The sequence below is a fragment of the Lissotriton vulgaris genome, chromosome 1_1, assembly GCF_964263255.1.
Source record: "Lissotriton vulgaris chromosome 1_1, aLisVul1.2, whole genome shotgun sequence".
Lineage (NCBI taxonomy): Eukaryota > Metazoa > Chordata > Amphibia > Caudata > Salamandridae > Lissotriton > Lissotriton vulgaris.
In genome coordinates this window covers 1,608,101,597-1,608,126,391 of record NC_141685.1, presented here as the reverse complement: position 1 = coordinate 1,608,126,391, position 24,795 = coordinate 1,608,101,597, and the positions used below count along the sequence as shown (strand labels likewise).

The following is a 24,795-nucleotide window of genomic DNA, read 5'->3' as shown; positions in this document are numbered from 1 at the left end:
CATATTTCTGTGCGAATTAGATTTTCTTGCGACCAAGACTACCTCCTTCATAAACCCCACAAAATATGAGATTTCCGACCCTTTCCAACTAGGAAGTTCTTTTACAGTTTTATCTAGTAAAATGGACAGGCCCCTTAGGGCCCTTGTATTCCAGAAACATCTCCCTGTATTACCACTAAAACTAACCAGATCACCATCAAGCGACCATGGGTCCGTTTTAGGTGGATTTATATTAACAGTTAGGGTTATCACATTGTGATCGCTGTTTATGGTTTTAGTGACTATCAGATCTTTTAGGAGATAAAAGGAATCATGATCCACAGCCACATAGTCCAAAATAGACTCACCCTGATTTGTTTTGTGAGTAAAACTTGCTGGAATGTCAGAGGGAAGCATACCATTTACGATGATCCCCTCCAATTCAGCCAGTTCTTCCCAAAACAATTTCCCTCTCTTATCTGTTTTGATGTTACCAGGGAATAGAGCCTGTGGGATCTGTAATGATTCCTCTTTATATTTGTTTCTGAACAGAGCTAGACTCGTATTAGAGACCTTACAATTAAAGTCGCCCACTAAAATTATGTGGGTTGCAGGTGCTTTGGCCTTAATACTCTTTATGTAAGAAAAGACCTGTTTCACAATTACATTATAGCAAGCATCTGGGGGCATGTAAACATTTATCAGCGTGATAGATTTGGTCGCCCCAACCTCAGCATGACCAAACAATGTTACCGCCTGAAAGAGGTTACTTGAATCCAAATAGTGGGTGAAGTTCCACTTAATCCGATTAGATAAGAGACAAGCAATGCCCCCTTTGGCATGACCTCTCCTGGAAGGAATGGCTCTACCTTCTAAAGAAATATAGACCCCTCCAGCAGGAGTTCTATCCACACACCAAGTCTCTTGGAGACAAATCACGCTGGCATCAAAAGAATGGAGGAGCTAAAGTTTGTCTGGGCTGTTTTTTATACCTGCGGCATTCCACGATAATATCTTTAAGTCACAACTAAAGATGAGAAAGGGAGATCATGTTATCTGTTGTCCTACTAGAAAGGACACCAGGTAACCAATTCCATTGGGCGCTCTCCTCAACTATATCTCCACGGGAAATAACAGGAGGGGAATTTACACTGGAGACAAGACGTGCATTTTTAGAGACACAGATTTTTAGGTCACCAAAGCCAGCCAGACCACCCGGACGACTGAGGGGAGGAAAAATGCTTTCCCCTGCTAATAAGCCATTCCGTGGGCCCCCCAAGATGGGAATAACATCAATCCCACGACTTTGAAAAAACCCAGACTGCTTCACAACGAGATTGGCAATGAGCTTAGAATGGAATTTCACCCTAGTTAATATTCCAATTTCCAATCTACGGATTGTTACCAGGTCAATGTCATTTGAATTAATCAATTTCAGGCATTCTAGCTCTTCAAAACTTTTAAGTAGACGGGCCCTATTTAAAATCAAATCAATATCAAACAGCGGGAGGAAATCCAAAATAACTGTGTCAACGCTTTTCTCTTCAATTGCAGTTTGGGAACTTTTAGAAGCCTCTTCCCTTCCCTCCATACCAAAGCATTTTTTTATACAAGGGACAAAATCGGAAGGGGCACCAGAGACCGGTTTATTTAATTCCAAGATGGGCGCCGACAAACTAGGCTTCCCCTCATCAGCATTAGGGACTCCCAAATTGGAAACCGCACATCTAGATGAGAGATCGCCATGCCCTACCGGTATCTCCCTATCCAACACCGAGGGAATTTTTTCCTCAAGTGAGAAAATTTCTTCATGATTCCCTTCCGAATTGGATGAGGAGATATCACCTCTAACATCCTGCTTCTCAAAATGAATCCTTCTCTGCCTCTTTCTTCCAAATCTGCGAGTAGGTTTCCTCTTTTTACCTTTGATCTTTTTTGGGACGCCCAATTTTCCATTTTTTCCTCATCCTCCGTCTCCAAGGTAAAAATAGGAAAGAATTTTTTATCTACCCTTGATTTGGGCTGAATTGCAATTTCCTTATCTGTGGCCGAAGGTACCAGAACAGAGGAAGAAACTTCATTTACCTTGAGCATAGGCACCTCCGCTACTTTTATTTCCAGGTCAGGAATTGCTACACAGTTTCCTAAAGGGGGGCTCGGTAACAAAGATTTCCCCTTTTCAACAATGGGGAGAATTTTTTCACTTGGAATGATTGGATCTGAGGTTATAGGATTAACTGGGGACATTTTTCCCTCTGCATAATCTACATTCATTCCAGCCCCAAGCAGCCCTAAATCAGCAATCCCTCCAGTTTGCTTAACAGAAGCTTCATTCAGTAGAACCTTCAGTATCTCATTGACCGTTTCTAAGACACAATCAGACCCCCCTACAAATTTTTCTAATAGAGATAGAATTGAAGAGAGTAGCCGTTCTAAGGAGAGTAGGGTGTCAGAGACGGGTTTATCTGGTTTAGTTACGGGAATGGGAGTAATACCGGTAAGGTTCATCTCTGGGCTCATGGAGATGCTAGAATGAGAAGTCATGCATTGAGATTGAATAGAAGGTGTGCTGCTAAACAAATGGAGCCCAGAGGGGACAGCAGCCAGCGGAGTCTTAAGAGGCTCACAGATCTGCCTAGAGTCCTCCGTCATGTATCTCCTACATACCTGCATATCAGAATACGTCAATATATTATCCCCACTCCTTGGTACCTTCATCTGAGTGGAACCATTAGCATCATATAAACCTGTATCCCTAGAGGTCAGAATAGATTTGTGCAAATCAGCATTCACTTTTTTAGGACACAGCTCTACAATAACATCAGTAGTAGGCAATACAGATTTACTTTGGATCTTAGTAGATATCAAATTCTCAACAACCCCAGTTCCCCCTGCAGTTCCCTCTCCTGAATCGTCATCGACCATTAATAGTGATTTGCGTACAACAGTATTGTCTTTCTCCAAAGGAAATTCCAAACACACCTCTACTGCGGGATTTTTTTCCTTAACCCTTTCCCACAGATTAAATAGCTGGCATTTTCCCTTCAGCTGTGTGGCATGAATACTCTTATTGCGGAGAGGGTTGGATTTAGTTTTGGTACAAGTCCTTCCTACCAACACTCTCCCTGACCGTAGTTTTCTATCAGTCATAGCGTGATATAGAAGTTAATATAAATAAATTTAAGGAGAGGAATAGTATATGCGCGGGGAAAAGGTATTGGCAAAGTGCAAAAAGGTACTAGTGAAGCATATAACACATATAGAAGAAAATAAAGAGCAGATGATATAATCTATGCAGATGATAAAATCTATGCAGTAGCAAACGATGGCACAGCAAATAATGTGCGATTAGAAAGCAGAGTACCAAACAAATATGTAGGGACAAATTTGTGAATTGGATTAAAATGAATATAGGTGGGCCCGGCCCAGCCTGCTTCGGTCTCTGAGGGTCAGCCCTTTGTCCAGGCTTCGTCCGGCCCTCGTCCCACACTCGTCCCGCTGGTGCGGAATTTCTATACCCTGATTAGATACACAAATAAGGAGGAGGCGGGAAGATGACCAGGTGCAGGCAATCAGCGCCGCACGGAATCCTGGTCCTCGCAGTCCCGCCTGGCTCTTGCGGGGATAGAAGACGGGGCAGGCAGCGCCTGTAACGATAATGGCAATTTCCTGACAAAGTCCTCTTGAGTTGGCGGCAAGACCGGCTCCCGCGAAGCGGGGGCCGCGAGGTGTGGCACGGTGTCCGGCACAAGGAGCACAAGAGGCAGCAAGCAGAGTACAGATCTGCCGATGAGTGCAGCAACAGTCCAGGCAGGCAAATAGCAACTTGCTGTAAGAACAGAGAATCCAGAAAGTCCTGGGAGGTCAATAGTAGCTGCACCTGTGACAGTTCAACAATTCAATTGTACAATGTACTATGGCGCTAAGGGCTCACCTCCGGTTAGCTGACTACTGTCCGGGCGACCAACTGACTGACAAGCTCAGCAAACTTGGCAGATGTGGGCAGCGGGCAGATCTCCCTCCTCTCTCAGTCACTCACAAGCTGCTCAGCCGCTCAGCCGCTCAGTCTCTCTACCATGCGGCTCTGATGCGATGCGAAGCTGTAGTTGGGGGCGGGGTCTCGTAGCCCGCAGTCCGCGGTCCGCTCTGGTTCCCCCAGGCCCCCGTCTCGCGGACAGCCCATATCCACTTCGCTCCGCTCCAGAAAAATAGAGAGCAGAAATTCCCCCGCAATTCCCCGCCTGGCTTCGACAGTAGATGCCCACTGTGTCTCTGCAGCAACGTCTCGGCAACCGGCTCCCGGCTCACTGCACAGCCGATCAGCGGCGACGCCTGACCAACGGCTCTCAGCAGCAGTGAACACAAACAACGGGCCAAGCAGCAATCCAACCAAAGCAATTACATATATTACATACACTTCTCTCTCCTCTTTCTGCACTTCAGTTCCTCTTTCTGTAGCCCTCTTGCTTCTTTCTGCACCATGGTGTCGCTTTCTGTACCCCTGTTGTCTCTTTCTGAACTCGTCATCCTTCTTTCTGCACCATTCTTGCTTCTTTTTGCACTTGTCTTGCTTCTTTCTGTACCTCTCTTGCTTCTTTCTGTACCCTTCTTCCCTTTTCTGCATCTCTCATGCCTCTTTCTGCACCCGCTTCCCTATTTCTCCACATATCTTGCTTCTTTCTGCACTTCTCCTGCATTTTCTGCAGTGCTCTTGCTTCTTTCTGCATCTCTCTTGCAAATTTCTGTATCCCTCTTACCTCGTTCTGCACCCCGTTCCCTCTTTCTGTTTCTTTCTTGCCTGTTTCTGCACCTCTCTTGCCTCTTTTCGCACCTCTGTTGCTTCTTTCTGCACTTCTCTTGCATCTTTCTGTACCCTCTTGCCTCTGTATGCACCTATGTTGCTTCCTTCTGTACTTCTCTTGCTTTTTTCTGCACCTCTCCTGCCTCTTTCTGCTTCTGTACCCCTCTTGCCTCTTTCTGCACCTCTATTCGTTCTTTCTGCACTGCTCTGTCTGCTTTTTGCACCTCTGTTGCAAATCTCGGCGTCCCTCTTGCCTTTTTCTGTACCCCTCTTTACTCTTTCTGCTCCTCTCTTGCCTCTGTCTGCATACCTGTTCCCTCTTTCTGTACCTATTTTGCCTGTTTCTGCAACTCTCTTGCCTCTTTCTGCAGTTCTCTTGCCTTCTTATGAGCCTCACTTGCCTCTTTCTGCTTCTCTCTTGCCTCATTCTGCACATCTCTTGCTTCTTTCTGCTCTACTCTTGCCTCTTTCTGCACCCCTCTTGCCTATTCCTGCACCTCTTTCGTCACTTCTCTCTCCTCTTTCTGCACTTGTATATCCTCTTTCTGCTCATCTCTTGCTTCTTTCTGCACCCCTGTTGTCTCTTTCTGTGCTCGTCTTCCCTGTTTCTGCACCTCTCTTGCTTCTTTCTGCACTTGTCTTGCTTCTTTCTGTACCTCTCTTGCTTTTTGCTGTATCCTTCATCCCTTTTTTGCATCCCTCTTGCCTCTTTCTGCTTTTCTCTTGCCATTTTGTGCACCTCTCTTGCCCCTTTCTGCACATCACTTGCCTCTTTCTGCACTGCTCTTGCTTCTTTCCACACCTCTTATGCTTCTTTCAGAAATTGTCTTGCAGCTTTCTGCACTACTCTTGCTTGTTTCTGCACCTCTGTTGCATCTTACTACACCTCACTTGTGTCTTTCTTTTGTCTTTCTGCACCCCTCTTACCTCTTTCTGCACCCCTCTTTTCTCTTTCTGCACCTCTCTTGCCTCTTTCTTGCCCCTGTTCCCTCTTTCTGCACCTTTCCTGCCTGCTTCTGCACCACTCTTGCCTCTTTCTGTATCTCTGTTGCTTCTTTCTGCACTTCTCTTGCTCTTTCTGCACCCTTTGCACTCTGCAATCGTGTGTCCTGATGTGCTGCTGGTGGGAGGATGAAGTCCCCTTGGATGCTGAGTGTCCATGGGGGCCAAAAAGACCTCCTGTTACCTCTAGTAAGTCCCACACAGTGGACTTACTGGACATCCCCGTCGCAGCCACATCTCCGGACACCTGAGAGACCTGCACTGGCTCCCGGTCAACAAGAGAATCACCTTCCGACTCCTCACCCACGCACACAAAGCCCTACACAACCAAGGCCCAGGATACCTCAACAGCCGCCTCAACTTCTACGCTCCCAAACGCCAGCTTCGATCGACCGGCCAAGCCCTCGCCGCCGTCCCCCACATCCGAAGAGCCACCACAGGGGGACGGTCCTTCTCCTACCTCGCCGCCAAGACATTGAACTCCCTCCCGACCCACCTCCGCCTGACCCAGGACCACCACGCCTTCAGGAAGCAACTCAAGACCTGGTTGTTCGAGCAGTAGTGGACCCCCCCTCCCCCAGCGCCTTGAGACCCTCTGGGTGAGTAGTGCACTATATAAATGCTCTGATTGATTGATTGATTGATTGATTGGATTGCTGAGAGATGCCCACTCCTCCTTTTTCCATTACTCTACAATCCTGCCTCCTGGTGCGCTGCTGATGGGGGGAGTAAGTCCCCTTGGCTGCTGAGGGTCCATGGGGACAAACAACCCCTCTTGTTACCTCCAGTAGGTCCCACTGTGGGATTGCTGAGAGGTGTTTGGAGGCCATTCCCCCTCACTCCAACACTCTGCACACGTACCTCTCAGCACACTGCTGGTGAGGAATGAAGTCCCCTTGTTTATTTTGAAATCAGAACCACAACAAGCCTTTTGTTGAAAGTTTTCATAAAAAAACATTAGATTTAGGTTGAGGAAGGATTACGAAGTGGATCATTGGCCTACAGGAATACAATTTTACAATTTTACAATTTTCCGAAAAAGGACCCCACTTTGTTGGATGATGATCCATTGAAGGATGAATCCAAGTGGGTATGCTTATTGGAAAGTGAAGACATTTCTGAGAAGAGATGGTGTAAGGAAATGGCTACTGATCTAGGAATGTCATAATTATTAGCACTCATTCTGAAAGGTTGGAATAATAAATAGTAAGGATTACCTGAGATCGGCAAGACATTTTGGGGAGTGAGAGAAGAACTGGGTGTTTACAAGGATTTGCTATTTTGTGGCACATGACTAGTATCTCCACGTACTCTTACGGATGAATTGATAGGTGCAGCTCATGAGACTCACCAAGGTATTACCAAGACTAAGGAGAGGTTATGGGCTTCTTACTGGTGGCCAGGCATGGACAAGCAGGTGGAGCGAGCCGTACGTGATTTTTTATCGTGTGCCAGAAGTGAGAAGTCTTGATGTCCAAGAGTATCCCACAAGGCCTTGGCAAGATATTGCACTAGATAGTCTAGGACCCAGTCATGTGGCTGGGCAACAGGTTTAGGTGATTGTAGGTATGGACACCTAGTCACATTGGCCTAATATCTGCTTCACAGCTGCAGTGAAATCTAAGCATGTCATCAAGTTCTTAGAAGAACTCATGTCTAGAGAAGGGGCTCCTGGAACTTTTTAAAGGACAATGGTGTTCAACTGGTTTTGAAGGAAATGGAGGAATTTTTCAGTGGAAGAGGGATACAGCATGAAGAATTTGCTCATTATCACCCATAAATAATGGCATGGTTGAGAGACCTAATAAGGTACTCAAAGAAATGATAAGCATGGCCAAGTTCAACTTGTTGAACTGGAGAAGGGAAGAGTTTACGAAAATTGAAATGTACAGATTTCCCCCCACAGCATTACTGGTAAAACTCCTTTTCCAGCTTTTCCGTAGAAGGCGTCCCAACACTGATGTTGATCAACCATGGGTTTGTAAATATGAAATGTTATGAGGGAAGGTGTGTGGTGAGGGTGAGTCTCAAGCTAGAGAGGAGTCAAAGGTAATTAGTTGGAAATGTAATTTTGACTAGAGAAAAGCGGTTAAGAGGACAGAGGTCATGGACGGGGACTTGACGTGATAAAATCGTCCCATGATGTGTGGAAGGGGTCTTATGTATTCCAAACCTATATGTGTGATTAAGATTTTCAAAAATGCAGTTGAAACTCAATACCATCATATTTGGAATCTTAACAGAGTTGCAGTTTTCAAAAGAGAAACAAATTCTCCTGGTACTATGGACAAGTCTTGTGATGTGTCTAGTGAGTTGGGGGAATATATCAGATCAAAGAAACCTTGAGGCATATTATCAAGACAGGAGATAAAATTATTGTCGCTTTATCGGCAGAAAACTGCTGTTAATGCAGCGATAATGGGCTTGATAATATGCTCTATGGAATTCCAATCAAAGCCCATGTTAGATGTCTTGACATCAAACATGGGCTTCGATTGGAATTCCATAGAGCATATTATCAAGCCCATTATCGCTGCTTTAACAGCAGTTTTCTGCCGATAAAGCGGCGATAATTTTATCTCCTGTCTTGATAATATGCCCCACTGTCTTGATATGGGAAAGGAGTTTGTAATTAGAAGATCTGATAGAGCGGTGAGACAGCCTACTTATTTTACTGATTATGTTTGGTTTCACCTTTATATTATGTATCTGATTTCCTGATGCAATCATTTTATTGTCTTAATACTATGTTTAAGGCTTACTGTTATGTTTTGTATATAACTTGCCATATTCATTTGAAAGAAGGGAGGTGTGTGCCATCTAAGCATGACTGCTCTGGGCTCTTGGAACATCAGGTATGTCATCATTCTCCCTTCATTTGGAATTTGTGAATGTCATGATTGGTGTCAAGATAAAGGGTTCAAAGGGGAAGTTAGAACGGTGTCCGTTGCTCTCAAGGTTGGCGTGATACATGATATCTCTTGTGTGAATTAAACTTGGATCTTTTAAGCAACTTCTGGTATCCCATGGAGTGAATTATTTAGAGATATCACAAAAAGCCATTATGATAGTATGCAACTCTTTGGTAGGAACTCTAACATTTCAATAGCAAAATTAGGGGTGTTTCTACTTAGACCATATTTGGAGTCAAAGGAGTTTGATGCCTAAGGTGGAATGGGTACATGAGCAAGAAAACCCTAGGAGGTTAGTGAACTCTATGCCCAATGACCTGCATGCTCCTCATTGGAACTTACTACTGCAGGGCAACATGTCTGATGGGCTCCATAAGGGTTCAACAGATGAAGGGTCTTCATTGAGGGGCTGTAGTTCTACACATCAACATCAAAAGATGGCTGCTACAATATGACTCTATTAAATATTGTCCAAGACTCAGTCACTTCATTCTGTTCTAGCATGTCCTCATCTTTCTTTTCTCAGATTGGGCCTTACAACTGCTGTACAGAAATTACACCAACCAGGGTCTCCCTGCGAACCCTTTGTGGCCTGGAAGTAAGACTAACAGTTAGTTACAATTAGCCATTTAGACCCACTTCCATAATAAAAGATAATTCATTCAGTTAATGCAATAATTGAAGAAGGGCTCTTTAAAATGTATACAGAGAGCCTCAATTATGATTTGGTGACATGGGAGAACTGTTATAAATTGATGGTGCTCTGGCTCCTCCAAAATCAGTGTTATCCTGCCCTATTTAGAGCCTTTAAAATTGCAAGGTTTCCAACAGCACTACTTTAGCCTTTGGAAAGCCTAGGAAACCCTTCATATTGGGGAATTGTCCACCACTGAAGCATGGCATCAAATTGGCAGCTTGCCTTCCCTATTTACAGTGAGTTAAAGTATTAAAAAAAAGTGATGGAAGTAATGCTTACATTTTACTCTGGCCACATTTCAATTCATCGTTATTTTGCACACCATGGCTCCTCACTTTGGACCCCCAGCTATATGCAAATGAGTCTTGACCCTGCTCCAGTCGGAGCAGTCCAGCCCAAACTGCCAAGCCAGGTCCTCCGGTTTATGGTGGGTGACCACCACTGATTTTCTATGCCCTGGTTTCAAAATATGAAGCACAAGGGACAGATCAGGGAAAATAAACAGTGCCACCTGTATGCAAAGAAATCTCCGTGAGTGTTAGCTCATAGTTTTTTATTTCATTGAAACAAATTCCCACTCTGCAAGCTTGTTTCCATCAAACGATGAATGAGCACCAACCAGACAAAACAAACATGGTACCATCTTGACATTCAACTCTGCATTATGTGCAATCCTTCCACTGGAGGATGCACTGCGACATGGAGACCCCCACTTGACAGACTGAGATCTAGTCATGTGGTGGGGATACAGAGAGATGTGTACACAGTCATACATACGCTATACTTAACTGGTCCCTGTGAACTCAGGAAAATAGTTTGTGGGTCCCTGTGAAATACGGGTATCATGATCATGATAGCTGCCCCACAGTCATTGTTCACACGTTTATCACTTTCCACTGTTTAATAAGCATATTCATGAAAAGAAAAGAAAATATGGGTCATATGCACAAGGACTTAATGCCACCAGAATGTCACTTTTTAAGACGTTCAAGTGTCTTTAAGTCCATCACTTAGTGTGAAAGGGCAGGCAATAGGTGTTGTGGTGGGCGTTCTGCTGCCACACCCATTAATTTTGATGCTGCCCTCTATTTATAAAGGTGGCGTAAATATGGGGCAGCTCCAAAATTAAGACACAAAAAATCCCTAGTCTTAACAATTAACATGGGGAAACGAGGAGAAATGTTTAATGTCTCCTTGCTTTTGCTCTTTCTATGTGTGTTGCAGCACATATAGAAACAGCAAATCGCCATGAATGATTGCTTATGTGCAGGAAGGTATGACTTCGTGCACATAATCATTAATAAATTACGATATGCAACTTCTACGTGTGCTGCACAATGCACATAAACAATTGTTTACCCCAACGCAGGCACCCTTGCACTATGGTGCAAGGGTGCCGGCGTTGATGCTAGGCAGCCGAAAATTGCACCAGCGCCAGGGGAACTGCATGGGTGCGCGGTGTCATTGTCAATATGACACATCCTTGCATTTTTAAACTAACAGAGCACAGTGTTAGCAATTTTGGAGCTAGCCCGCACTCTGCCAGTTCTTTCTACGTATGCCCCAATGGTCTTTCTAATACCTTTCCAGGCTTAATGTTAGTTGGACATTGAGGAGAACAGACAATCTCTATGTCTTCCTCATATATATATTTTTTTTATCCAATCATCGTTAACTACCAAATTAAATGTTTTTTGTACTGCAGCAAAAGAATATAGTACAATATTTCACGTAAAGATGTTTTTTAAATCCACTTCTGGGAAACAAAACACTCTTTTTTTTCAAACTGCACTAAACTAAGCATGCACTATTAAAAAACAGAAGACCCATCTCGGGTTTCTAGTTGCACACGTATATTAAAAGTGTGATATCACCAGAGTCCCCAGTGCCAATGACAATATAGGTCTATAATACATAGAATGTATGTGTGAATTAATATGCCCAGATCCTTACAAAACATTCAGGCAGAAGCACAGATATACAATTCACCTGTTACAATTCCTTGGCGGTGGTCGTTGTGTAAAGCTGAAGGCTGTGGGTAGGGTTTCCATATTTACTGAAGCTAACCCCCCGAACATAACATCCCCGTCCTTGGAGTATGAAAGCAATTCAAGGCCGGGAAGTGTGCATCCTGCCCTAGAAGGATCAGCAGAAAGAGCTAAAGTTCCCAGGACAGTCATAGTCAAAAGCAGGCTGGTCAGCTTTCTGGTATTCATTTTTGAAGGTTGCACTGCAGAGCATGTAAGGAAAAGATATATTAGTAATTGGCTACCAAGGAAAGGCATGCCTACCATCCTGAATCCTTCTTTGCTAGTCATTCCCTACTGAGAAAATTGTGATCTGTGTTTACAGTTCTTTTCTGGCTCCACAGCCAATCTTACAGAAGCTTCTGTGTATCTGATGATTTCTCCCGTTTCCTTTGCCTTGTAAGGTAGCAGCACAGTCACTGTTCTTTTAAGCCTTAGTGTATTCCAAATCATAAGTCATAGCATTGCTGCATAAAAGGAGATTAAAATGCCTTGGTGCAGAACTTCCAAGCCTTTCCATATAAATTCAAATAGTTGGTCTCGCGATCGCAAGTAGTCTGACATCTGGTTTTATTGCCTTCAGTGTTCAGTCTGTATGTATTAAACTTATGCAGCACCTGGGAGCAAAACATGACTTTTATGCCACACTTTTTAATTGATTAACGAGAGTTCAATACACAATTGCTTATAAATAGAAATAAAGTGCTTACAATGTTCAGTTTTTTTCACACATTTCATCCAAGCATAATAAATCAGTAAAACATATCATGTGACACATATCACTGTGGGTAATACTTAAAAAGAAGCACATAGAAAAACTACATATTGCACGATTTCCCTTTATGTCTCAACTTATCTCATTCGATGGCTAACTTCCTATGGACTTCCAGCGTTTCTCAACCCTTGTGTATGTGCCCAACCTTAGGGCATAGCGTCTGTCCAGCTCTCTAACTCTATGCAGTTTTGCCTGCCAACCCTGGAAAGTAGGAATATTTTCACTTCGCCAATTCTGCCCTTGAAAATGTGGCTTGCTTTTTTTGTTCTATCTACTTGCTTCTGCCTGTATATTTCTGCCTACCTTTTTGTGATTCTCTTAATAGCTAACGAATAGTTCCTTCTCTGTCCACTAGCCTAATCCATTCTTGCTCGCCATCCATCAAAGTGGGATTTTATTAGGATCTTTTTTTAGGCACCATACGCTTTTCGTCTTGAAAATATTTTGTTGTCGAATATGTTTTCGTAGTTTGGGTAATCTACCTTGTTTTGCAGAGACGTTTTAAACATTTTCCACCTCAGGCACGCCTCTTTGATATTGGGCATCTAGATTCAAATACATTTCAACTTTCCTATGAAGGTTAAACAGGCTCCCTTACAAGCTCTTACCCTAGTAAATATGAATGGCGTCACAGATAAAGCAACCCCGTGCATAAAACCTAACGATCTTGCTTGCAATCTCCCCATGTCTGACCACATTTGTAACATGTGACCATAACCTAGGAAAATGGGAGATGCGCTAACTGAACAAAGCAGTAACCGCGAGCTAAGCAGTATTTTTTTTTAATTGTGAGGGAAGTTTCTTAAAGACTTTTGAAAGAACAAGAGTGACATTTTCTGCATTAACCAAGGTGCGTGTTTCTGCACACCAAACACATGCCTCCACATTCTAGTCAAATGGGCCTTATGAGCATTTTCTAAGGATGCCCCCCATGCTTTGGAACAATCTTGTATTCGACGCCATGACCTGCTCCTTATCTTGCGCCTTTCAGGAAGTTAGGACACCCTAACTACCTCCACTGCACATATAACTATATATTTTACACCCTAATCTTAATCACACGTTTAAACCTGTGTTTACTGGGAGACCCCTGACTTTGCATCTATACTGTGATGGATAGATGTCACGATATCGAGTGACAAACTATTGTCCTGCAACATCGTATCCCGAATATCAACGACAGCAATATTGTGAAGATAATTATAAATAAGTAATAATAGGTATATATAGAACGTCAAGGTACCTATTGTGGGGTTTATGAATAATAAATATTTACCCACCTTAATACTATCTTGGCAATCGATATTCTGAATATATTTGGCCAGGAGAAAATGTAAAACTCAATATTGTGGTATATCTCCAACTGGGATTATATTCCTCTCCGTGCTACCCCTGTTGTAGGCCTTGCATGACTCTTTCAGCTACCTCAGGTGGTATGCAGTCGTTAACCTTGATTTACTAGACAATATCCCTCATTTGCAATGTGTGGTGCTTTGTCTACCATGGAAGTGTGCTATAGAAAGCAATCCAAATAAAATAATCAACCATGCACTTAGCTCTACAGTGCCTCCACTTACTGATAATTATTTACACCACTAAACTTTTCATTCTCGTTTTTGTTGCCATAGAAATAATCTGTCTCAAATTGTCCTCTCCATATTCCGACCTCTTCTCCATCTAATGTGGTTTCATCTCTTGATCGAGTTCCTTCTATAATATTATTACTTATTTTTTTGTTTTTAAATGTACATCCACCATAGAATCGGTTTTCCTATATATTTTAAGAGAGTTTGATCAAGTTCATCAGTTTCCCGATGTTGTAGGTTGCACCTATATCATGCGCTATGATTTCCCGAGCAGCTCTAAGTAAATCCGGGTATCAACTACATTGAAGAAAAGCATCCGAATACTTGAGAAAGCAAACACAGATATTCATAAATGTTCGGGATAGAGGCGAGTCCTGGGTGCTCTGCATATCAGCTCTCATGGTTTCTGGTAGGTCGCACCAAAGACAGGTAGGTGAAGAAAAACTCATCTACAGAACAGAATGTTCTGGCATCTCCGAAACTGGAAACGGGATATCATGGTGAGGGCATTGAAGGCGACAGAAAAAACGCATATTAGAATAGTTAACATCTATACATAAAGGGACGTAAGAGCACAACTAATGGTTACCAGTCCTGGCTATGTACCGTAGGTTGGGGTAAACGATAATTAATCTACAGTATATGCAAATGATAGACTATTTAATTTAAGATGATACAAGAAGACCTCAGGCTTTTGTCATTAAACAACTGGTGCTACTGGGCAAGGGAACACACAAAGGCAGATTTATCAAGACTTTGCACCATTGCAAAGGTACACAAAGTTTAGAAATGGTATTTACTTTCCACTGCAAATCGTGTTTATCACTAGAAAAATGTCTTTTTTCAGGGCAGTTAACGTTTTGAGCTGCTTTGCACCACTGTGTGTCAAGGCGACATTAGGTGGGTGGTCTATGGGCATCCAAGCGCAAGCACCTATGTTTTTTTACACAAAGCCGTAAAATGGCAAAATCAGGCTGTAAGTGAAAAAAATAATGCGTCCCTGAGGAAGTTGCCAAGTTACAGAAATATATTTATTTGTTGAAACATCAATAATGGCATGTGTGCTGCACTGTTACGCACACACCCAATGTGTGAAATGTTTTAAGAGTTGCCTAGGGATAGGATATTGCGTTAGAAGAATATAATTCCAGTGCAATATTCACACACACATCTTTGCACCCTCGGGCAAAGGTGCGTGCGTGGTGCTTAGCAGCCTGTTTGTACACCAGCACTGGAAAGAGAGCAGCAGTAGGCCCTTTTTTTTGGTAAAGGTGGCTGAGCGCTGCTCTCTCCTCCTAGCACAATGCAGCACAGCATCTTTGGTTGCTGATCTGCATTGCACTACATTATAGTTAATCAGTCCCAAAATTAGAATTCAAAACAATGATTTACTTTGCATTTGTTTAATTTGAAATTTCACCTTAACCAAGAAAAGAGAAATATCAGGTTCAGCCAAGGAAAACATCTCTAATCTCCCACCATCTGGTGTGAACCACAGTGAGTTTGAGAAAAGTAAAGATTTGCACATTTTAATGAGGAAGCCTGGCTCACTTTACTAATTATGTCACTGCGACCTCTGGTTGATGTATTGTAGTTTAAAAGACATACTACATACAGACTTACAGAACAAAAAGTGTGTGATTTTGTGATTCATTGCAGCTGCATCCCACTGAAACCTGCGGTCGAGCCATGTGATAAGCTTATCCAATTTGTGGAAAGAGTGGTGAATCCTCATTTGGAGTATTTTACAGAAGTGGCGAATCCTCTGGCTCAATGATCGCTCTTATCGAATGCTATGGCCCCAAGAATTACACCAGAGAAGGCTTGAAGGGTAACGAGCCATCACACTAGACATTTGCCACTTCCTTCAGAAACAGAATCAAATAGTAAATATTATTGAATATAAACTCAAGTACAAAAATGAGAGACGAAATGAAAATCAGCCAAAACACCACAGAGTATAATACCTTATATTGAATGCACTAGTTCAGCTACATGGCCCTGTCATGTTAGTGTCCTTTCGCCCCTATGTGACTCAAGTCATTATTTGCTTTCTGTTCGGATGTGAACTCCATAGGATGCTGAGAAAGAACCTTTATAGATATCTGGATCCAGTTATACTGTTTATTGGGACACAGGGAACTTTTCTTTTTATGGCTTACCTACAGTTCAGCTGGGGATTACCAATGCTGTACCATCCCTTGGAGGCTATGTATCTTTCTATAAACAATTAATAGTTGTCTCAATTTTTGTATTACTATCTTTTCGAGAAAAAAAAGTGTCTTGGGAGACAAATACTTATAATGATTTCCTGCATATAGTGGTATGTTGCAAATATAATCATTACATTTTTACTCCCCAATTATGATGCATTGTAGAAGGATCTGAGACACAGGTGTTTTCTCGAAGGAAACGGGAGGGAGGGGGGATATGATCTATGGGGGATTCAACAGGGATGATCATTCTAAACCTTCACATCTTGCTTAATCATAATTCAATTTTCAGGTGGTGAGCTCATTAAATAGCAAGTAGCTGGTGTTGACCGAAGAGCTGAAATGCTCCCACCAGAAAAGCATTTACATAAAAGTTGTGGTTCACAGTTAATGTTTCCTAGGGTAAATATCAGTCAGCCATATTACAGCTACAGGGAGATCTCAACAGAGACAGGTTAACGGCTAATTTAATCAATAAAGGCTGTGTTCCCATTCTCAATATTTTAAGTTGGTCATCATCATCATCATCATCATCATGTGACTTTATTCGGTCATTTGTACAAAAACCATCAAAGTATACAAAAATAAAAAGTACGTAGGTGTATTTACAGTTTAAAAAGCATTAAAACATTACTTTCTTAAGTACAAATGACAGTCCCAGTCGAAGTTAGACTTAAAGACATAAATATGGTTGTCATAATCATACATAAAAAAAATGCAGAAGCAGCTGCCAGTGCATAAGGGATAGAAAACCATATTTACAAGACTTGATATTTAAGATACATATACAGCATGGGAAAGTTAAAAGTGACAACACAGCTATGATAAGACCTTTTGGAGAATTATCTAGAAGAAGAAGAAGAAACGACTAAGAGCAAAGACTGTTCGCCCAGAAGAGTCTGTTTTTAAAATTCTGAACGCAATCTGTTACTTCCTTGCACCCAAGTTGAGGCATATTGGTCTTATCCACCTCCTACGTATCTGCCGATACTTGGGACAAAAAAAGAACCATGTTCTTCAGTTTTGTTAGCTTCGGTGCAGGCAGGACAAGAATCTAAAACTAGGCCAAACGCCTCTTTCACACAAAATTTCAGGAGCAAGTTGCCATATCTGAACCTAGTATACAGACTATTGGCGAGGGGGGCAAAATCAGAACAAAGAAGGATTCAAATAGAGAGCATGATTTCATATTTAAGAAGTTAGATGTTAACTGACCGCCTGTTTGATTATTAGTGTAATGCTGCCCCACTACCTTCCAATACATAGCTTTAAGGCTCAAAGTATCATGTCTAGTGGCCTTATCTGGGTGCTCCCACAAGCCCGTAAGATTCAGTAGTTTGCACCAGTTAGCAATGTGTTTAAACCATGGTAAATGTTTTGCACCATTAATAACCAGGACCCCCATAAGGAATTGCGATAGTCAATTAATTGAGGAGTAGTACATAGGTGCAACCAGTAAATTAGGGGTCTCAAGGCAGCCAAGTCACCAATTCTCTTAATCCCAAGGTCGCAAAAAAGTGGGGTGAATGGTGTTGTAATAGGTAGTGAAATGAGAGCCCTAGCTAAAGTGTTCTCACAAATTGTTAATTTACTAACAGAAGTGTACCCCCAAATCTCTGCTCCATACAGGGCTCCACTTTGGGCTTTTGCACAATAGATTTCTAGAGTTGGAGAGAGGGGTTGGGGTATAAGATTGTTTAAAAAATCTTAATATTGATTTAGATCTTTGGCATAGTGTTAGGAAACTCTTGCTCAATTTATATTCCCAGCTAAGTGTCTCATGCAAGCCTATGCCTAGATAATCAAAAAATATTACCAGTTCCATGGGTTCTTGTAGGATCTTAATCTCCCGTAGGCCACCCTGCACTTTACCAAACACCATATATGTTGTCTGATGTGTTCAGTTCCAGTCTCCTCTCCCTGCAAAACCCCAGAAATGTATCCAATAAGATTTGCAAGCCCATAGGTGCTGTGGATATTAATAAGGAGTCATCTGCAAAGAGCAGGATAGGAACTTTCGCATCATTCAATGAGGGGGCATCATTCTTACAACCTATTAAACAACTCACCACATCATTAATAAGCAGGGAAAACAGCGTGGGGGCAAGAACACACCCTTGGCGCACCCACGTTGTATCGGTATCTTCTCTGTTAATTCACCGTTTTTCGTCCACCTGACCTGGGCATAATTATCCTTATGAAGTCTGGCAATCACTGTCACCAAATCCTCTGGGGCGCCTTGGTCAAGCATGGTCTTTGTTGTATTCGCCCTGTGCCCTGCGTCACTGTCATTGTCGCGCGCTGTGCTCGCGCTGCTGACTTGGTGACATGTCTCGTGTTCGGTCCAACGGTCGTCAGTTGCCCGTTTGGTTCCGTCCACGATGGTTGGGTTTTCTACGTCGTATCTAAATAAACGACCCTGCCTGACACGACTCTGGTGTACCGCCTCATACTTCCATTTATAACATTTTGGCGACTTTGACGACGGCCGGAGGCGGAGGGTGATCCGAGGAAGAAAAACGGAGTTTGAAAGAAAAGACGACGCGAGAAAGGAAACCCGACCAGAGGAGATTTTCACTGACAAGAGGAAGCCTTTGAAGCATAACGTAAGCCTCTCCTGAAGGTATGTCAGAAAATCGCTCACCGTGAAGGGAACCGCGTTTAAAACTGTCTTCGCCCCAAGCCTGACGGAGTGTTAACCCTTCCTCCTCAGCCGGTCTACGCAGGCGACAGCGCCCCTTGGTGCCTCCTGTATTAAAGGGGAAGTCGTTGCTTAAAGGGGAAGCCTTTGCTTAAAGGAAAGGCGGCACATGTGAGCCCCACTGCTCGGAGGGAGGAACGAATTAAAGGGGAAACGCACACCTTAAGGAAAAGCATTTCGAGCAGATTTCAGCGCAATTCTGCCTACAGTGACACACTCACTTACAAGCAAACTCGCTTCTGTGTGTCACGCAGCCACAAAACGTTTGTCAATAAAGACGACCGTCTTGGAAGAAGGCAAATTTACAGTGACACACACACTTTAAAATCGACCTCGTCACAGTGTGTTACTCAGCTTCTTTCAACCTAAGCGTCAGTGACACACACACTTTAAATTGGGACATTGTGAAATTTACTGAGTGTGCAAAATTTTATCTTGTTTAACTTTTCCTCTTTTGTGTTTTGTGCATCACTTTTGGGTATTCACTATGAATGTGAGTAATGCTATTCAAGCACCTGTCCCTTTTCTTAGTGCCCCTGGTGAACCCTCAATGGAATGGGATGACTGGTGTGAGGCGTTTGAAAATTATATCATAGCCTTGGATGGTACAAAGTTTTCTGCCATCAGGAAGAAAGCGTTGCTTCTGGGTGCCCTAGGTAAAGAGGGACAAAGAGTATTTAAATATTTGCCAAATCCGCCTCTTGACATTGATGATGTGTACAAAGATGCTCTGTTTAGACTTTACACTAGATTTGCTAAGCAAGAAAATGTTGTGATGCGCAGACACAAATTCTATACTGCTCCTCAAAAGGAAAATGAAACAATAGATGAATTTGTCTCTAGGCTAAGGGAACTCTCTATGAAATGTCAGTTTGGGAACATACAAGATGAGATGATTCGTGATCAGTTAATTGTCCAATGTTTTAGTAAAAAAACACAGGAAAAGTTGTGGGCAGCTAAAAACCCCACCCTTACTGAGGCAATTACCATTGCTAAAGTCGCTGAAGAAAGCGATAGGTGTATGAAGGAGCTTAAAAGAATACAACTGGGACACAATAGTTGTCAGGAGGTTGCGAGTTTACAGGCAGATGCTTCAGAGAGCATTGGTTTAATACAAGGGAAACAGACGAATAAGGGGGGGAAACCCACAACCTCTCTTAATAAAAGTGGTACAAGCAAGTTTAGACCGACTACACGGTCTTGTAATAGGTGTGGAAGTCCTTTTCATTTAGCTGATTGCAAGAATTGTACGGCTTTGTCCAGGGATTGTTTAAAATGCGGGAAGAAAGGGCATTATGCACGGATGTGTAGAACTATTGGCTCAAGAAAGGTTGCTATGGTTGAGAGCGAAATTACTGATGATGAGGCGGAAGTAATGATGATTACGTCTGCTGGCAGCTTGGAGTCAACTGAGGATGTTGTCCTATCTCGGCCTAGAGCAGATTTTGAATTGAATGGTATTGTTGTTAATTTAATGGTGGATACAGGGTCGCTTTACACAATCATCCCTAAGAAATTGTATAATTCAGCTTGCACTGGTTCTATTTTAGTGAAATCTGACATCACACTAAGGGGTTACCAAGGTGTGAGCATTGGTGTCCTTGGATACTTTGAGGCCAACATTAAGTTCAAAGGGAGAGTCACCCAAGGGAAAGTTTACGTGTCCCCACATGGCCCTGCTATTTTAGGGTGGCTACACCAATACGAGCTCAACATAAGGGTGAACCCGAGAGCTGATCCACCTGTTATGTGTGTTGAAGTTGAGAGTGCAGCATGCAATATAGTACAGGAGAACTTAGTGGTTATTCTTAAAAAGCATGAAAGCATTTTCAGTGAGAAGTTGGGGGAGGCCATTGGTTACCAACATGTTATCAAAACAAAAAAAAGTGTAGCACCTGTGAAACATACTGCTAGGAAGATACCCCTTTCTGCAAGAGATGAGGTCAGAAAGGTTATCAAACAATTATTGGAGGATGACATAATTGAGCCTGTGGAGGCCACACAGTGGTTGAGTCCTGTGGTTATCACACAGAAACCGGACAAATCCTTGCGCTTCTGTGTGGACATGCGGAGCCTTAACAAAGCCGTGATAATGGATAACTTTCCGCTTCCAAACATTAATGAGATTGTCCTGAGTTTGGGTGGAGGCAAAATCTTTTCAAAATTGGACCTTCGCAGCGCATACCACCAGGTTAAGCTCCATCCGGACTCAAAGCAGTTCACATCGTTCATCACTCCGGAAGGAACTTACCAATTCAAAAGACTTCCTTTTGGTCTCTGCTCTGCAGCAAGCGCTTTCCAAAGGATCATTACAGACGTACTCAAAGACATTGAAAGGGTAGTATTTTTCCAGGATGACATCCTGATTCTTGGTTTGGATGTTGGTGACCATGATGTTATCCTGGACAAAGTTCTCTCTGCTCTTTCAAGGGCAGGCTTAACATTGCGCAGAGAAAAATGTGTGTTTGCTGTGGAGGAAGTAGACTACCTGGGGTACCACGTATCTGGCCGTGGCATACAACCCAAAAAAGACCTAGTAAGTGCTATATGTAATGTGTCTGAACCTGATGACAAAGACAAACTAAGGTCTTTTATGGGCATGGTTGAGTACTATGCGAAATTTGTAAAGAACTTTGCAGAAAAGGTTGAACCCTTGCGAATTATCTTGCGAAAAGGGAAAGGTTTTACTTGGGGTGCAGATCAGAGGAATGCCTTTCTATTGATCAAGCAGAACATATTGGATGCTAACATTCTTTCAAGTTTTGTGCAGTCATATCACACCATTCTTACTGTTGACGCCAGTTCTGTTGGGATTGGTGCCGTTCTAACACAGAAAGGGGGTGGCAAACTGAACACCATTGCTTTTGCGTCGCGTTCTCTGACTGAGACTGAAAGGAATTACTCGGTCATAGAGCGTGAAGCACTGGCGGCTGCGTGGGCAACTCGGTATTTCAGGGTGTATTTGTGGGGAATCACCTTCACACTCAGAACAGACCATAAGCCCCTGTTGAAGGTTTTAGCCCCTGGGGGGATTAGGAACTGCTCTGGGAGGTTAGCGAGGCTTGCTGTCAGTGTGCAGGAGTTTACATATAGTGTGGAATACTTGCCTGGTTGGTGCAACAGTGTAGCGGACTGCCTATCTAGATTACCTGACACTAAAGTGTCGCCTAAGGAGTTGGTGACCGAAAGTGTGGTCGCGTTTTTGGATGACTTAGAAAGCGACTTACCCAGCTCTATATCTAGGAGGGAATGGATTGAGGAAATGGGGAAAGATCCTGTTATGGTTGGCCTATCCAAGATGTGCAAAGAAGGGGTGTCAAGGCAAAGTACAGTCTCACCTGCTCTTAGGCCTTATGTCCAGTTACAAGATGAGATTTCTTTACAAGGGGAGCATATCCTTGTGAGGGGTGAGAAATACATACCTCCGGTATCCCTCAGACCCCGTATCATTGCCCTGGCGCATGAGGGCCATCTAGGCCAAACTCTTACTGGCAAACGGGTCAAAGCTGATTTCTGGTGGCCGGGGGTAGATGCACAGGTGAGGAGTTGGGTTGAGCAATGCCAGCCCTGCAAGGAGTCTGAAAAGAGGTTGCAGGTTTGTGCGGGCAAAGGTGACATGGGGAAAATTATCACAGACGATGGTGTATGGCAGAAAGTCTGCATTGACTTTATAGGCCCCTTTCATGACTTGACTGATGCTGAGAAGTTCGCCTTGGTATTGGTGGATTCTTCTTCAAGGTGGGTTGAGGTTGCTTTCATGAAAAGCATTACTGCTGAGTCCACTGTCAGGGCTCTTGATGAGATATTTCGGCGTGAGGGTATTCCCTCAATGGTGTTAACGGATAATGGCACGCAGCTTACCTCTGCCATTATGGAGGATTACTTTATTTTTCTGGGAGTTAAGCATTTGCGTACATCGCTTTACAACCCACAAGGGAATGGACTTTGTGAGCGAATAAACAGGCTGGTTAAGGGCACTATGCAGCTCGCCTTAGCGTCAGGACGCCCTGTGCAGAAGGAAATTAAAGAAATGCTGTGGGCATACCGCACAACTGTTCATAGCAACATGTCTGTAACACCTTTTGAACTCATGAGGGGGAGGGTGCCAGGCACGAAACTCATTCCTACTTGGCTACATGAGAAAAAGAACAAGGTGGGAGGCGACATTCGGGGTAAAGCCCTCTCTACCAAAATAGCTGAAGGGGACCTGGTAAAAGTTAAACCTGGAGGTAATCAAAGGATGTTCAACAAGTTCAGGGGACCCTACCTGGTCAAGTCTGTAGTTGACAATTATGTGAAGTTGCAAAATGGTCAAACGTGGAACCTCCGCAGGGTAGCACTTTACCAGAAAAGGGTTAAATCTGTGCCTTCAGCTCAAACTTCTAAGAATGTGGTTGCAGATAAAGTTTGTAGACCTATTCGCTGTAAGGTTGCTCCTGCCTATTTGAAAGACTATGTGTAATTCCGTTTGCTTAAGGGAGGATGTGGGGTTGAATGGCCTGTTTTACCTTGTCCTGCATTCTCAAGTGTTGGTAACATGTTCTATTCTGCTTTGTTCCTTTTGGTGTTTCACCTTTTCTCCGCAGAAGGTTACTGTGAAGCTTTTGACTTATGTATTCTACTGCTTCCTTTTTATTCCCTGTTTAAGGAAAAGAGATGTGTTGTATTCGCCCTGTGCCCTGCGTCACTGTCATTGTCGCGCGCTGTGCTCGCGCTGCTGACTTGGTGACATGTCTCGTGTTCGGTCCAACGGTCGTCAGTTGCCCGTTTGGTTCCGTCCACGATGGTTGGGTTTTCTACGTCGTATCTAAATAAACGACCCTGCCTGACACGACTCTGGTGTACCGCCTCATACTTCCATTTATAACAGTCTTCCACAGCAGATCACGCGGTACCAAGTCGAACGCAGCTCGCAGATCCACAAAGGCTACATATAGTCTCTGTTTCCTAAGTAGCACATACTTCCATGTAAACAGGGAAAATCTAAAAGCTTGGTCGCACGTGCTAATTTTCAAGCAAAAACCTGCCTGAGCTGAGGACAATATCATATTATCGTCCTTCCATCCTTGAAGTTTATCTAGAACTTGCCTGGGAAAACCTTTTGTAAATTGTCAATCAGACTGATAGGTCTATAATTGGAAGGGATATCAGCATCGCCCTTTTTGTAAATAGTTATTATCCCTGCTCCCTTCCAGGTTTCCGGAATATCCCTACCAGCCGCTATACAATTAGACAAACAGTTTATGTACAGTGCCCATATCGTAGATTCTGATTTGCACAAGTCTCCCGGTATCAAATCAGCGCAAGGAGCTTTCCCTGCTTTCAGTCCACTAATTGCTGACACGGTATCCTCTAGGCTAAGTTATTTGTAGTTGCATTAGGGACAGTGGTTTCTAAGTTTAGGGCAACCTGGTCAGTATATGGACTGACAAGGACTGCCTCTTCTGAGTATAATCTCGGAAAATGATCCACCCAAGCCTCTGGCTGAATGTGATAAATATTGGAGGTGACTTTCTCCAAACTGCCTCTGGATACAATGTGCCAGAACATGCGGCTATCTCTAGCTTGGGCTGCTGAGACCAGGTCATTCCAATTTGTGTCAGCATGATCGCGCTTGGCTTTACTAAGCGCTACTCTATAAGTATTACGAGCAGAAATTACGTCAAATCTAGAGCACTCTCTAACTGCTATTTGTAGTGCCTTCTTAGCTCTCTTACAATCGTCATTAAACCAATTTCGATCCCTTGCACTAACAGGTTTGTTTGGAAATGCTATGCTATGCTATGCTATTCTATGTTTGGAAAAGACTGATTGTAAAGCTTCAAAAAACTCATTATGTACTTTAGTAACAAATGAGATTCCAGGCGAATCAATATTTCCCTTATGGCTGCACAGATTTTTTACGGAGGCCACGAAGAGCTTATATATTCTGATGTAAAGGTCCTAGTCAACTTGGACTTTAGGCCATGTAACTCTTCTACGGTTGTTAGTTGTACACGCCTCTACTATTTTAGAAGTTTGACAGTGAGCATCCCTGTCCAGGTCCCTACCCTTCAGTTTTAATAACAGAGAATTATGATCACTGTCTTTCCTTGGTTCGAT

The 24,795-nt window shown here is 43.1% G+C and overlaps 1 protein-coding gene across 1 annotated transcript in view; it reads right to left on the bottom strand.

The window, feature by feature from the left end:
- Positions 1-11,594, bottom strand: part of LOC147750878 (extracellular calcium-sensing receptor-like) — a 120,723-nt gene extending 109,129 nt beyond the window's left edge. The window contains exon 1 of the mRNA XM_086931558.1: positions 11,381-11,594. Coding sequence (XP_086787684.1) covers positions 11,381-11,571 — 191 coding nt within the window. The 5' untranslated portion in view covers positions 11,572-11,594. The remainder of the gene's footprint in view (positions 1-11,380) is intronic.
- Positions 11,595-24,795: the final 13,201 nt, after the last annotated feature.